The sequence below is a fragment of the Paroedura picta genome, chromosome 9 (assembly GCF_049243985.1).
Source record: "Paroedura picta isolate Pp20150507F chromosome 9, Ppicta_v3.0, whole genome shotgun sequence".
NCBI classification, from domain to species: domain Eukaryota; kingdom Metazoa; phylum Chordata; class Lepidosauria; order Squamata; family Gekkonidae; genus Paroedura; species Paroedura picta.
The window spans coordinates 30401166-30415816 of record NC_135377.1 but is presented as its reverse complement, the minus strand read 5'-3'; the positions used below and the strand labels follow the sequence as shown (position 1 = coordinate 30415816).

Sequence of the window (14651 nt, the reverse complement as noted above, 5' to 3'; positions counted from 1 at the left end):
TCATCTCAACAGCATAGTCCAATATACATTCTGGGCCCCTTTGCAAAGTAGTAATATTAACTAATACATGTAACTCCCTAAATTCCAACCACTTATTTACTTGGGGACTTTTATTGCTTTTCCTGTGCCTCACTAAGACTTAGCTTTCACATCAGTTTTTTTTTGCCATTGCCATCTTAATTAGTGGATAATGTGTTATGTCACTGTTGAAGTGTAGTATGCAGCCTGACTTCCTTGTCTGAAGCAATTAGGGAAATGTGCTTTTTTATTTTGGGTATCATAAAGGATACGAATATATGCAATGAATCATGAGTACACATTTAGTGCTGTAAAGAGAAAAAAATGCACAGCTACTCTTTTTTTACCACATCAATTGCACTAATACTTCCTTATTTTAAAGATTATTCTCTCTGACAAACATGAGATTTTACATGGCATTCCACAGCAAAAATTATTCTCTCTGATGCATTTTTCCATGGCATTACAGCATCCATCTATTCATCATTCAGCATCCATTCACAATCATCAATGTGATTTCTCTGAGGAAACACTGGCCTCTGCCAATCATCTAAAATCAAAAGAATATGGACTAGGCAAATGGAAAATCATTCCCATTGTTCTAAATAAATAAATAGCCATGCAAACTGCAATATCAAGCAGTGAAACTGACAAAGGAAAGTGCACAGTGACTGTGACACACAAATCTTCAGCACCACTTTCACAGGATATCTTTCCAACTGGTGGAAATGCTAAAAGTAGCTAAATGGGATATCCTTTTGCTTCAGAATGGGAGTCATTAGACTTATAAGCAGCAGCAGAACTGTTAACCACCTTGCAAGTCAAGCAGGCACATTAACAAGCAGTCACAGGTATGTGAATTGGAGGGGGGGTAGAGCTGTAAAACCAGTTATTTTATTAAACGGTTCTTTGGTATTTCTAAAAGGTGTTTGATATCAGTCCCAACTTACTCGATCAGGCACAGTGAATGGGATTACACAACTGTATAGTTCCTTTGGGCTAAATGTTTAGGGCAAGATTTTGCCCTCAGGCCAAGACTGTTGACATCATAGGACTGAACTTGGCTCAAACTTGCATTGCACGCACCGCACCCATTTTCCAGATATTGTGTAAGGCTGAAAAGCTGTTTTCATGAAACATGAAATACCTTTAAACTGTTTGCTAACTTACATAAGAGTGATGATATAATGATGTCTGTGGTTTTTGTAACATTCACAGAATAGTTGCAAAGCACCTATCTATAAATAGGAAAAATCTGAAAGCTTTAATGCATGCCTGACAAAATAATACCTACAACTCTTAAATTAAAATCCTATTACAAACACTAAATCCTGTGGCCTGTTATAAAATAATGAGTCATTGCAATTAAATAAGATGTTGTTTCCAAATATAGAATTTGAGTTAAACTTGAATTTCATCTGTATAAGTATCTGTTTTTTCTTGACAAATTATTTTCTACATAAACGGCTGTCTCAGGTTAGCCACTGTATTTTTGGTAAGAGAGCATAGAACATAGATACAAAAGTTAGGTTTTAATTTGAGACAACCTAATACCATAGAGTGAAAAATAAGACTGACAGAACCCCTGGCACAGAATCATCTGGCATTTCTAAGATCAAGACAGGTGCAAGGAGACAAACAGTGATATGTACCTCAGAAAAGTTAGAGTTCGAAAAAGAGCCATGTCAGCGCTACTAGAAAATGCTAACCACAGTAACCTCCAGCATCCCTGTAAATAAGCCTGATGAAATTCATTTTAAAGAAATTAAAGTTGTGTGCTTCGGCTGCCGAAGCAGCCAGCACCACGGCGCAGGGGGGAAGAGAAAACTGGGCAGAGATGCCAGGTATTTTATTGCTCAATAGCAAAGCAATGGCAGCAGCTGGCAGATCAATTATCCATATCTTTGAATTTCTAGCAGGCAGGCATTCAGGGCTATGTTGTACCCTGATGTGGCAGGCTGTACAGAAACAAGCTTAATTTTAATGTGGTCTATGTTTATATTTTATTGATTGACATTACCTACACTGAGCTTCACAAGGGCGGGTTATGAGAAATATTTATTTATTATTCGGGCCCAGAAGCAAGACTCATCTGGGTCAGAGTGAGAGAAGGGGAAGAAATGTGCAATCAGGAAAGCCTCAGCAACAAAGAAGCCTTGGTAGTTTGGCCCAGGACTCAAAAGGTATATAGACAGCCAGCAAGCCTGAGTTAGAGAACAACATCTCTCTGGGCTCAGGTGTTTTGAGGCAGGGAACACAGAAGAGTGGGGCAGAGCTTAGCTCAAGGGGAAGGCGTGAAGCTGGAGTTATAAAAAGGGAGGTCAGGGGATGAAGTAAGCTGATTTAGGTTCTCATTGGGGATGAAGGCAGGACATAAATGAAGTCAATAAATAATCAAGCCACATATAATTACATCAATTGTGATTATAACATTAATGCTTTGCTTCACATTATCCCAGTAACTATAACTTCCCACTCACCTATTCTCCAATTTAAAAAAAAAACTGAGGCAAACAAAAGTTTAAGCAAATTATGTGCTTAGCAGTGGAGGATGTTAAAAATAAATGAAAACAAAAACCGCCAAGTACTCCAGACAGTAAAGAATACTTTGACAGTAGGCATTAGAGTTAATAATACTAATAGAAATTAACTGGGCTAGATTCAAGTCCAATCGTACTTTAGAGATTTTTGGAGTATAAGCTTTTGAAAGTCAAAGTACCCTTTGTCAGATATAAGCTGGGAAAAATTGGCGGGCATCCTTTTTCTAGTCAGTCAGCATGTTTAAGGAAGTGCTGTGTACTAACCATCGGATAAAGAGGAGGGAGATGTCTATACTAGAAGAATCCAGGGTAGAAACTTACTTCGAAACTGACAGGCATGTTGCGTTTCAGTGCAATTTCAAAGACTACACTGATCTCTGACTTGTTTGCATCTTTTTCTTCTTCCAGTTCTTTTCCGGTCTCTCCATTCTGGTCAAGAAAGGTAACAAAGTTCTATTAAAACTTTCTCAGAACAAAATCTCAATGCATTAGTTACAATCTGAAATATTGTTGTATATTGATTATTGTCTGCATTTCAGGCAGCGTTTTCCTAGAGCACTTCCCATAAATCAAGAGACATGAGTCCTGCCCTTGGGCTTACAAACTAGAAAGGGAAGGGAAGGATGCTTAGAATCTTTCAGTTATGGAATAAACGTCAAACCAATACGAAACAAGACTCTTCTATGTTACTTAGATCACACAATTTTGTGCAGCAATTCATGAGGAAGTTAAAGTTGTATCCAACATTCTTATATTTATATCTTGCTCTTACTTCCTGGAAGTCAAGGAGACATTCATAGTGTTAAATCCCTTGGTAAATTTCCACTAAAAGAATAGTTTTAGTAGAGAAATTCAGTAATGGGTATTGTTTTCCAGATACTTTCTAAAAACTTGAGTTGTGACATATGTGTACAAATAATTCTTCTGGCAATGGTTACAGAGTAACTAAAATATAAGGAAACTTGTTATATAAACACCATTTTAAGCACCAGTACTATTTTTCAATGTTCTATCGCTGAAGGATTCCTGTAACTCACTCAGACCAATTATGCACGCTGGTGGGGGCAGAGCATCAGGGAAAATACCCGATTATGCACGCCACCACCACCAGCATGGGAGTATCCCAGCCCAGGCCCTTGGAAGACCCACATTAACAGAACGCGGGTTCTTCCGGAGTCCTGGGATTCCCGAGGGCAGAGGCGAAGGCCAGCCTGATGGAGCCCCATGGATAATCAAAGGATCCGCCATGGTGGGAGATCAGCATGCTGCTCCCCACCATCCTGCAATGGGGGCCCCCTGCCCCCAATCCGCCCCCAGCTGCTGACGCTGCTTACCTGTGCTCCTGGCGCTTCTGGCCCCGTGTTGCATGCAAGGCGCTATTGTGCTGGCACAGTTGGCGGAGCTCCACCTTTGTGCATATACAGGGGACAGTGAGGCTTTTGGCCCCACCGCATGACAGCAGCGCGGCATAGCTGCCGCCATGCATAATTGGTCTTAAGGAGTTAGTACCATTCAGATATTTTGTAATTCTGTAACAGCTTCAGAATTTAACAAAAGTTAATTTCTACACACGTATACTATAAAACACATTTCATTTTAATAGTGAAGCGTACTAAATTTTTTCTGAATACTTTATCTAAGAGAACAGCATAACACGACAACATCCACTAAGCAGAGAGGGCTTGATTCTGAATGGAAGCTGGGAGGGGGGGGGGGCTGTTCTTTCATTGTGAGATGCCATTAGCTATAGATTCACAGAATCATAGAGTTGAACTGGGCCCTACAGGCCATCAACTCCTTGCTCAATGCAAGATCAGCCTAAAGCATAGAGGATATCTGTCCAACTGCTGCTTGAAGACTGTCAGTGAGGGCGACTTCCCTACTTCCTTAGACAGCCAATTCCATTGCTGAACTACTCTGACTGCAAAATTTCCCAATATCTATCCGATATTGTTCTCCATGTTGTTTAAACCCATTACTGCAGGTCCTATCCTCTCCTGCCAGCAGGAAACCTTCCATTTCCTCCTCCAAATGACAACCTTTCCAAATACTCCTATCATGTTCCCTCTTAACCTCCTCTTCTCCAGGCTGAACATTTCCAAGTCCCTCAGCCTTTCCTCATAGGGCTTGGTCCCAGACCAAGCTCTCTCAATCTTTCCTCATTCAACTTGGTCTCCAAACCTCTCACCATCTTCATAGCCCTCCACTGGACACACTCCAGTTTCTCTACATCTTTTTTCAGTTGCGGTGCCCAAAATTGAATCCAAATGAGGTCTTACCAGAGAGGAGTAAAGTGTGATCACCTCACATCACCTCGTGTGATCTGAAAATTATACTTCTTTTAATGCAGCCAAAAATCCCATTTGCCTTTTTAGCCACCGAGTAATACTGCTGATTCATGTTCAGTGTCTGGTCTAACAAGACCACCAAATCCTTTTCTACTGTACTTCTTGACATAATGAATTATGAAAGTTTTCACTAAGACTTGCCTGGATACATACTGTGGAAGAGTGTGCTCCTGTAAGTCCATTAAGGATTTCTCCCATGTCACATTCCAATGAGATATGAAACTAAGTGAATATGCAGTCTTTAAACTTATGTGCCTTAATCATATAATACTTACCTTATAAAAGTGGGCAGCTGAAATCTAGCAGAAGCTAAACAGGGACACGAGTACTCTCCTGCCTTATTCATAGCTATTGGCACAAAGCAGTAGCAGCTCTTGAATCCCTTTCACATAAGCTTCCTTACCACCAAGGCAAAAATAAAGGCCCAGGGACGGACTGATGATTGGTTTGGTTGTTCTGAAGATCCATGGCTTACGTGTGATTCTCATCACAGCAGTAAAGCTCTTGGCTATGCATTCCCTTCTCAGGCCTCACTTCAGTTACTTGGCAGGAATAATCTGGCAGCTGTATAGCAGTTCTTTCATGAAGGCAGGTTCGTGTTCCTCGTTCTCTTCACCACTATTTGCGTTGTGCTTTCCCCAAATAGACACAATGAAGACTCACTCATAAAGTCTCTCTTTTTAGTTGTAAAATACTTTTACGTGTACTTCATTTTAAGTTAGAGGGGAAATGCTTAGGAGAACGTTATTTGCTTAGTACCAAATTGTGGTCACTGCATGAAGAGGATTTTTTTAAATCAGTTCACAAAGGAAGTTCACCTCTACAATGAAGAGATGTACTAGCCCAGTTTCACTATTTCTTACCAGGAAGTTTTTGCAACTGCTCTTACCATATGTAAAACTTTCTATCTGCAGTAGTAGTAGTCTAGGATCCAAATATACCTGTGATCTGCACTGGCATGGGAGAAAACTTGAAAAGATAATTCTGGCCTTATTGGAATATCATCATCATAATATATATTACTGAGGGTAATCTGTATATCGCCCGTGGCGCCACGGGCGCCACGGACTAAATAAAACAGTAAGCCCTCCTGGGGCGGGCTGTGTCCGGGATGAGGAAGGGTCCGGATTGGACCCTTCCTCATGACAGACAATCGGAGGGACCAATTGGCAGGCGCAAAGCGCCTGCCGATTGGCCCCTCCGATTCCCAGGCGCAGCAACTGTGAGCCGTGCGCAGCGCGGCTCACAGTTGCTCCCGGCCTGATGCGGCGAGAGGCGCTTCACGCCTCTCACCACATCAGGCCGCCGCCCGAGGGAGCCCCCGGCAGTCGCGTGGAGCGCGGCTGCCAGGAGCTCCCTGCCCGGCGGCCTGACATGGCGAGAGGAGCTTTGCACCTCTCGCCGCGTCAGGCCGCCCCACGAGGGAGCCCCCGGAAGTCACGCGGAGCGCGGCTGCCGGGGGCTCCCTGCCCGTCAAGCTGCCGCCCGAGGGAGTCCCTGCCAGCGGCGCGCAGGCCGGCTGGTGGGGGCTCCCTGCCCGTCAAGCCGCCCTTCAAGCCACCGCCCGTCAAGCCGCCACCCGAGGGAGTCCCTGCCAGCGGCGTGCAGGCCGGTTGGCGGGGGCTCCCTGCCTGGCGGTCTGACGCAGCGAGAGGCGCAAAGCGCCTCTCGCCGCGTCAGACTGCCGGGCAGGGAGCCCCCGCCAGCCAGCCTGCGCGCCGCTGGCAGGGACTCCCTTTTAAAAATCTTCGGAAGACCACGACCTTTGGCACCTTCGGAACACCCCGACGGATTCAAAGATGGCCGCCGACTGCCCGCAGAGCGCCCGAGGATGCCCCGCCACCGCCGCCCGCCCTCTCTAAGGTGAGTTTCCTTGCCCCGCGCTGCCCTGTCCCTCCCTATCCCCCAGATTCTAGCGCCCATTGTATTTTCGTTACAATGGGCTCTTTTACTAGTATATATATAAAGCTTTGAATGTATCATGGCCACGGTATTGCCAACAGAGCAAATGTGGCAATAGGAGAAAAGTCACTTCTTCCTTCAAGTACATATTTTGTCCAGATTCAAATGAGTAGCCATGTTAGTCTGAAGTAGCACAATAAAATCAGAATCCAGTAGCACCTTTAAGACCAACAAAGATTTATTATGTCCAGTTAATCTGAAAACAATCAAATTCATGAATAACCTATTAAAATATGGGATGTCATTTGTGACATCCCAATCAATTGTTTTCAACAGGCCATATAACTTGATTTTATGTTTACTTCCAAAGAAAGAAGTCTACTGTATTTAGTGGATAAATTCAAATATTTCAATAAATTAGACTAGATTATGCTTAAACATTACTGCTCTGCATAGATTTTCCATATGTGCTTGTCTACAAGCGATAGTTCTTCATGCTCTAGGGCCAAACTACAAACCATAGTAAGGATTTGTCATTAGATCTCCCAACTTTTAACCCCTAAGCATAACTATCCTGGAGCACAGGAAGCACATTTGTATTAGAGCTGCAGCAATGGAACATGGGCTTAAAGCTGTGGTCCCCAACCTTTTTTCGGCTGGGGACTGGCAGGGCAACTGCCCCGCCCGCGCAGCGCACGTGCGCCCATGCACCGTGCATGCGCAAAAGTGCTGCACATGCGCAATGCGCGACGAGGCCCTGATTCCCTCTCCCCCCCTCCCGCAGTAAGAAGCTTCCCGGGCCGCAAGCTTGCGGCCTGGGAGGTTTTTTACTGCGGGGGGGGCGGGGAGAGGGAACCGCGGCCCGGCACCCTGGCCTTCGCGGCCCGGCACCGGGCCGCGGACCGCAGGTTGGGGACCACTGGCTTAAAGGAACTTGATTTTCCCTTACACAAGGGGGCATGCTTTCTAGAGGGAGAACTGCTGGCAAATTTAAACACATGAAATTGTGTTATAATGAATCAAACCACTGGTCCATCAGGGACTGGCAGCAGATCTCTACGATCTTCTCATCACTCATTAGCTGGGATTGAACCAGTTACTTTTTGCATGCCAAGGAGATGTTCTTCAGCTGAGCCATAAACCTTCCCCAGCCCCAATGTAATCTCCACGACTTTTGAATTTAAACTACATATTTAAATTCAAATATGTACATCTGATCACAATTCCCAACATAACGCAAAGTTGGCCCTATAATGTTTGGATGAGAATAATAGAATCATAGAGTTGGAAGGGGCCATACAGGCCATCTAGTCCAACCCCCTGCTCAACGCGGGATCAGCCCAAAGACTTATTCTGCTCTTTCTTTACTAATCTTTCATTATGTGGTACAGATCTGAAACAATCTTTATTAATTTAGCTTTTCTTAAAAATGTTCCCTCAGTAAAATAGTGAAAGCATTACATCTGAAAACTGGATGACAGAGCAAACTAATGATCCACTGGGAGACCCAAACAGACTGAAAACCTAAACCCATCCAACAACTGTTTAGAAGGTGTATCAAAATGAATCTGTAATCTATTTACATCCAACAAGATTTCATATCAAAAATATCATTTGGAAAATTCTGAAATCTCTAAGTTAAAAATCAGTCTTATCCAACTGATCACTACTATTGTACGCCAGCATTGATTAAATGTTTACTGTTCTTTTGCTATAGATTTTTATCTTTTACCAATTTGGGCTATTCTGATTTTATTGTTGTTCTTTGTTTCTGATCAGCTGTGTTTAGGGATTTTAATGACTTTATTTCTGTTTTCTTTATTAATATATTTGTGTTGTGAAACCCACTCAGGAAGGTTTCCTTACGGAAAGGTTTTATAGAAACATACTAAATTGAACAAAAACATGTTACCAAGACTTCTCTTTGGGAGGGAGAAGACAAAAACTGCTGTAATTGGGGATGCAGGAAATACAGATATAGAATCCTTCCTGGTTCTACCTCCAATGCTATTTTACCAGATTGCAATTCAGTTCCTTATTAAATGTGATTATCCCGCCACCTAGTGCCTTCATAGCTTTAAGACCATTGTGCAGAAAGCTGCTGGTAAGTGTGATTTGGACAGTGCCCAAAAGACACAATTCACACCAATATTCCTCAAAATATTTGGAATTCTTAAATGCCAACAGGAGTTTTTTGTACTTCATAAGTTTACAGTTTTCTGGACAACTGTGTCCCTTGAAAGAAAACTTGTGGCAATTGTAAGGAATTTTTTCTCTCTCATAACAATCACCACACCATTTTGGAATGCAACTTCTTGTAAAGCAACTTTATAGAATTATGAATATAACGCCAGACACCAGGGACTTACAACCTGACCATCATTTGTATAATGAGAAACACTCCATGCACACAAGAACTAAGCAAATGCACAAAGCTGTAACCAGGAATTGGATCCCTTGGACTGGAATTTGTATTTTACATTTTTATTTATTTCCCTTCTGAGGAGAAAATAACCAAGGGTTGGCTCCTAAATACAATGAGTTAACTATGTTTACAGAAGAAATGCCTCCTTACCTGTAAGGAGTCATGGGTATGATGTTCCAAATCCACCATCACCTTCCAAATGTTTCCAGTGAACAGCTCATGCTGTTTGAGTGGAATCTATGTTCTCACACATACTTGATCATACAAGACCCAAGATATTCCTTGGAATCTTGGAGAGCTAAATGTAAAAGCTGTTTTTGGCACTGAATCCAGGCATTTTAGGGAAGAAGCAATAGTATTCATGCCATATGTGGGTGAAGCTACATCTTTAGATGCTTTAGGCTGATCCTGCATTGAAAAGGGGGTTGGACTAGATAGCATGTATGGTCCTTTCCACCTCTATTATTCTATGATTCTTCCAGCTCAGTTTTTCCCAAGCCAATGCAGCAGAAGAATCTTACATCGGTTGCAGGGGGAGAGGACAGGTTGTGGGATTGCACAGAGGAGCACTTCAAGAATGTTACCTACTTGCAAAAGTGCTGGCAACATCCAATAGACAATAGTGGATTTGGAATCTTATACTACTAACGGGAACAATCAGACATTGCTTCTTTAACTTCCACAAACCCAGTAATGTAGCTATCCAAATGAGTTGCTCTAAGCATGGAAAGGGAAGGATATCTTCTCTTCCAACAATATTGGTATGGTCGATAAGACATCCAAATAAGAGAAATTTCCTTGTTCTCCAACTGATGAAGTCCTGGGTCTAGCCAGGAGTGATCTGGTAAACCTTCTGCAGTGGGAAGGGAAGTCATCAGCACTCTTATTCAACAACTTCTATCCCATATGACTCCTACAATTAGTTCCACATAAGGATACATTTGAAAGTATTTTTTGCTATGGATTGTAGCTAGTGGATACATTCGGTACCCTCACCATGCCCTTTTAACTCCAGAAAAGCTAACATTAGAGAGTACAGAACTGGCACTGGTAAAAAAAAAAAAAGTATGTAGGTCAGGAGACTACAGTCAGAGGGGGAGAATCCCTGTGCCAATCTTCACCTTCCAGAAGCTGCACCATCCTCTGCCACTGTCCCACCTTGTAGAGGATACTCCCCAAGGCCTCAGAATTCAGAAGGGGACGGGTTAACTTCACCCAAGATCCCCTCTCCCAGCTCAAGCACATCCTCAAGCACTTCAAGGTGACTGTCAGCTCTCCTCCCTGGCCCTTCACTGGAACCTTTTAAACCTCCTCGCTCTTACTTAGCCCATCTTTTGTCACCTTAGCGTGCTTCAAATCCTGCCAACTAAGTAAAGTCACTGACTAACAGGCTGCTGTCTTGGGGGCTGTTGGCTCTGCCTACAGATTGCAGATCCCTTTCCATTGGTCAGGTTCGTCCCTTTTGATACGGGGTGGAACCAAGAAAAGAAGGGCTTCTCGTTCTTCTGGCTTTGGGTCATGTTGCAGGGCATTCTCTCCTTCAGTGCCAGCTGGCTCTGTCCTGTTGCTGCTGTGAGGGGACTCTTTCCCTTGCCTTATCGTCCTCTAAGCTCTGCAGAGCCATCTTCCCAGATGCCTCTGGTGTGTCCTTGCATGATTCCTGCCCCACCTCCTGCTAGCCCAACTCCTCTTGCCAGTCTTGAAGGCCTCCTGGAGACATTACTGATGTCAAGGTATGGGTTCTGGATCTGGACTGTGAATTTCTCACTTTTGGTAAGTCGCAGACACCTTGGGTGTGAAGGGTAAGTCCAGAACACAGGCTGCTGGATCTAGACACCCTGCCCTCCACTCATCAATCTTACAAGACTCCTCTGGTAAATGAAGGACAATTTATTTGCTTATACCTTCTCCCTATATTACTTTTTTAACATGAGGGTCTTACAACCTCCAGCACCAGCTTTGGTGATCAAATGGACTTCTTTCTGTGAGAAAGAAAATGAGAAAGCTATTTGTCCATTATCAACTTTGTAAAAAGATGGGAGGAAAATCACCAGTAGTGGTTGAAAGAATGGGGGGAATCACTAACCTGAGGTAACTTTTTAGGAATTGGCTCATTCTGAAGAGCTTGAAGTGCTTTCATTGCAGCATTGTGTCTAGCAGCTTGGCGCGTCTTCCCTTCACCCAAAAACTCACGGTCACCCACAGTCAACTGGACATAGAAAATCTTAGGCACTGGGCAATGATATCTAAGAAAGATATTGACAAATCAATTCCCCATTAGTTCTCTACACAATATAAAAATTCTATGTAAACTGACTTTCAACTATACCATTAGCAATAGAAACAGGCTAAAAATCAGTCAATGAACGAATTATACAATAGATGAAAAATCTTTCAGACTGGCCTGGGCTACAGACAAATAACTGGCAACCAGACAAACAAAATTATATATATATAATTTTGAAAGCTATGAAGTGGGACACTATGAAGTGGGACGCTTTGAAAAAGGTAGATAATTTGCAGATAATAGAAAGAAAGAAAGAAAGAAAGAAAGAAAGAAAGAAAGAAAGAAAGAAAGAAAGAAAGAAAGAAAGAAAGAAAGAAAGAAAGAAAGAAAGAAAGAAAGAAACCCTGCAGATGACATGGGCCAGTTTAGGTAGATATTAAAGAAAAGTTAACATAAAAGGCCCTGGTGGGTATTTAATAAATAATTATATTGAAGATCATTCAAGAGGTAGCAGTCTAAAAGCAAGGATGCAGAAGAAGACAGAAGGTTCCTTGTATACTCCTGCCCCTGAGAGACAATCCTATCCTAAATAAATAAAATATAACTTTTAAAAAATCATACAAGCTAAATCAGACTAGTTACACAAAGTATTCTTTGAGTGCTCTCAATTATTTACTACCAATTCTGCAGCACACTAAAAAATCCTACATCTAGGTTTTGAGCTATGTCCTTGAAAAGAGATTTCTTTGACTCTCCAAAGCAATCAACAACCCTGCTTAAATTTTTATCGGCGTGCTTAATGGAATATCATAATTGGCATCTTGATTGGAAGGATCAACCCTCCACTAATAGCAGATGTGAAGGAACAATGATAAATTCTCAAAACATCCTGATGTGACAGAAAAAATTTCTCTCTAACACACAATGGTAGCTTTAATTTTGATAAAAGCACTAAATATATTTTCTGATAACACAATAAGAAAGGGAAACAAATGACTAGCTTGTTGTTATTTCAGGCATGTCAGAACAAGAGTGGAAAATTCAAAGCCAAAGTAAACTCTAGTTTTCTTACCTGTTGTATTGCTTACAGGACCCAGTAACTGAATCACACTATAGGGATTAAAGCTTACACCTCAAGAGAACATGCCGTACTTTACAATTTTGTTCACGTATCATCTTACTGTTGTTATCAAAGTGATGTCCCAAGGTATTTTTACTATTATAAAATAGATGTTTGGCTAGCCTTTCTGCTGTAGAAGGAACTGTAAACTGCTAGCAAACAGCCTTTAATATACTTATTGGTTTTGCCCTGCTGTTAAACAGGGAATTCAGGGCAGATTTCTCATTTTATCCTTAGAACAAGTTTGTAATGTCTGCAGCAGAAGTTTCAAATCCAGTGGCACCTTAAAGACAAAAAAAGATTTCCAAGGTAAAAGTTTTTGGGTGTCAAAGTTTCTTTGAGCAGACAATGTAGGAAGCTTTGACTCTCAAAATCTTATACCCTGGAAGTCTCATTGATCTTTAAGATGCTACTGGACTTGTAACAAAGCTGTAAGTTAGAAACAGAAATAGCAATTTTTCTAAGGTTGTCCAGCAGATTTCAACTCAAAGCCCCTAAGGTGTACAACACAGCAAAATATAATAAAATCAGTGATAACATTGTGATATAAAAATAATTTCATTACAAATAATAATACAAATGATAAAATTTCATAAAATCAATAACATATTAGGTAACTAACAGGACAATTCTAAGCAGAGGTAAACCCTTCTCAGATTGCTGACTTTAAAAATATAGAAAGTCTTAACTCTGGTGAGAAATGTTCTGCAACTGCCTTAAATTTGGTTAAGAAAAGTGATAATATGGAATCTGTCTGTTCCCCGATAGTTTGCAGCGGCTTTACTTCAAGTTCAAACAAGAAAGGAAACCACATTATGAAATTCTGGAGGAGTACTGTTTTAGCGGAAAATGAGAGGTCAGTAGGATATTGAAAATTAACACATTTATTGTGAAATGTTCTTTTAAAGGCCACAAACCAAACCATGAACTGAACAGTATGCCAGTTCCCAATTGTGGGCCATTCAAAGTATAAAACTCTGCTTTCTGCTTCCAGCATAAGCAAAGGGAGCAGAAATCAGGGTTAAAATGGCTCAGAGTCATCTAAACCAAAAAGCTCGGTGGCATTCTCAACGGATAGGTTTAAGTGGTTCCAAGCCATTTAAACCTTCTGGTTGTTGTTCCCCACCACTTCGAAGTGGGAGAGGGAGCAAAGCCTAAAGGATATATATGTGGTGAAGTGCCTCCTGGGGGCCTTTTACCCCCCTCCTTTCCCCACAGAAAGCAAACAAGAGGGAGTGAGTGACGCCTGGGAGACACTTCAGCCATTCCTTTTTGCTGGTTGGGAAAAGACAAAGTCAGCAGAAAGGCAGGGTGAAGTGTCCATGGGAAGGCACTTAATTTCTTCTTTCTGATGTTCCAGCTGTCTCAGCCTGTTTAAAGTGGCTGCACAAGGCACTCTGAAGCAACTGAACTGGTGTGGAGTGACTTTTCTGAGCTGTCCCAGTTGTCCCATGTCCACTCACACAGCCCATTTAAAAAGGGCTATGCTGGGGAACCAGAGGTAGCTGGGCTGGCACAGAAAGCCTTCTCCATGTGAGCTCAGCTGTCTCAGGCTCTCTAGCACAGCTCCTTTAAGGGGCTACAGCAGGAACCAGAGGGAAGAGCCTTCTGTGCATGGGCCCAATCGTCCCAGGCCCACTTGTGTGGCTTATCTATAGGGATGTGCCAGGCTTCCCTAAGCAGATGAACCAGCAGGGAGAGACTGTGTCAGCTCAGCTCCTTAAAATGGGTAGCACAAGCAAGCCTGAGGCAGCTGGGTCAGCGTAGAGAAGTCTCAGGTCCGTTTAAAGTTGCCCTGCCAGAGAGCCCAAGGGGAGTCAAAGTGCCCCCTGAAAGGCACTTCACCCCTTGCATTGAAATCTGCTTTTAGTTCACCACAGCTTTTTGTAGGGAGCAGAAAATAGGCCTGTTTTCTGCTCCTCTTAGAAAGCTGCAGGGAGCAGAAAGCAGTGGTTGTTTAACTGGCTCTTAGCCGTTTAAGCCATTTCTATTCCCCACAAAAAGCTACAGGGAGCTGAAACCAAGCAGCTGAGCGGCGGGGAACTCCTAGTCACTCAGCTGTTTCTGGAGA

General features: G+C 42.5%; 1 protein-coding gene across 7 annotated transcripts in view; it reads right to left on the bottom strand.

The window, feature by feature from the left end:
* Positions 1-14651, bottom strand: part of STAU2 (staufen double-stranded RNA binding protein 2) — a 321968-nt gene that overhangs the window by 277051 nt on the left and 30266 nt on the right. For all 7 annotated transcript variants that reach the window (XM_077352150.1, XM_077352152.1, XM_077352155.1 and 4 more), the window contains exons 6-7: positions 11320-11479; positions 2880-2987 (exon numbers count right to left, since the gene is read on the bottom strand). In XM_077352150.1, the coding sequence (XP_077208265.1) occupies positions 2880-2987; positions 11320-11479 (268 nt within the window). The remainder of the gene's footprint in view (positions 1-2879; positions 2988-11319; positions 11480-14651) is intronic.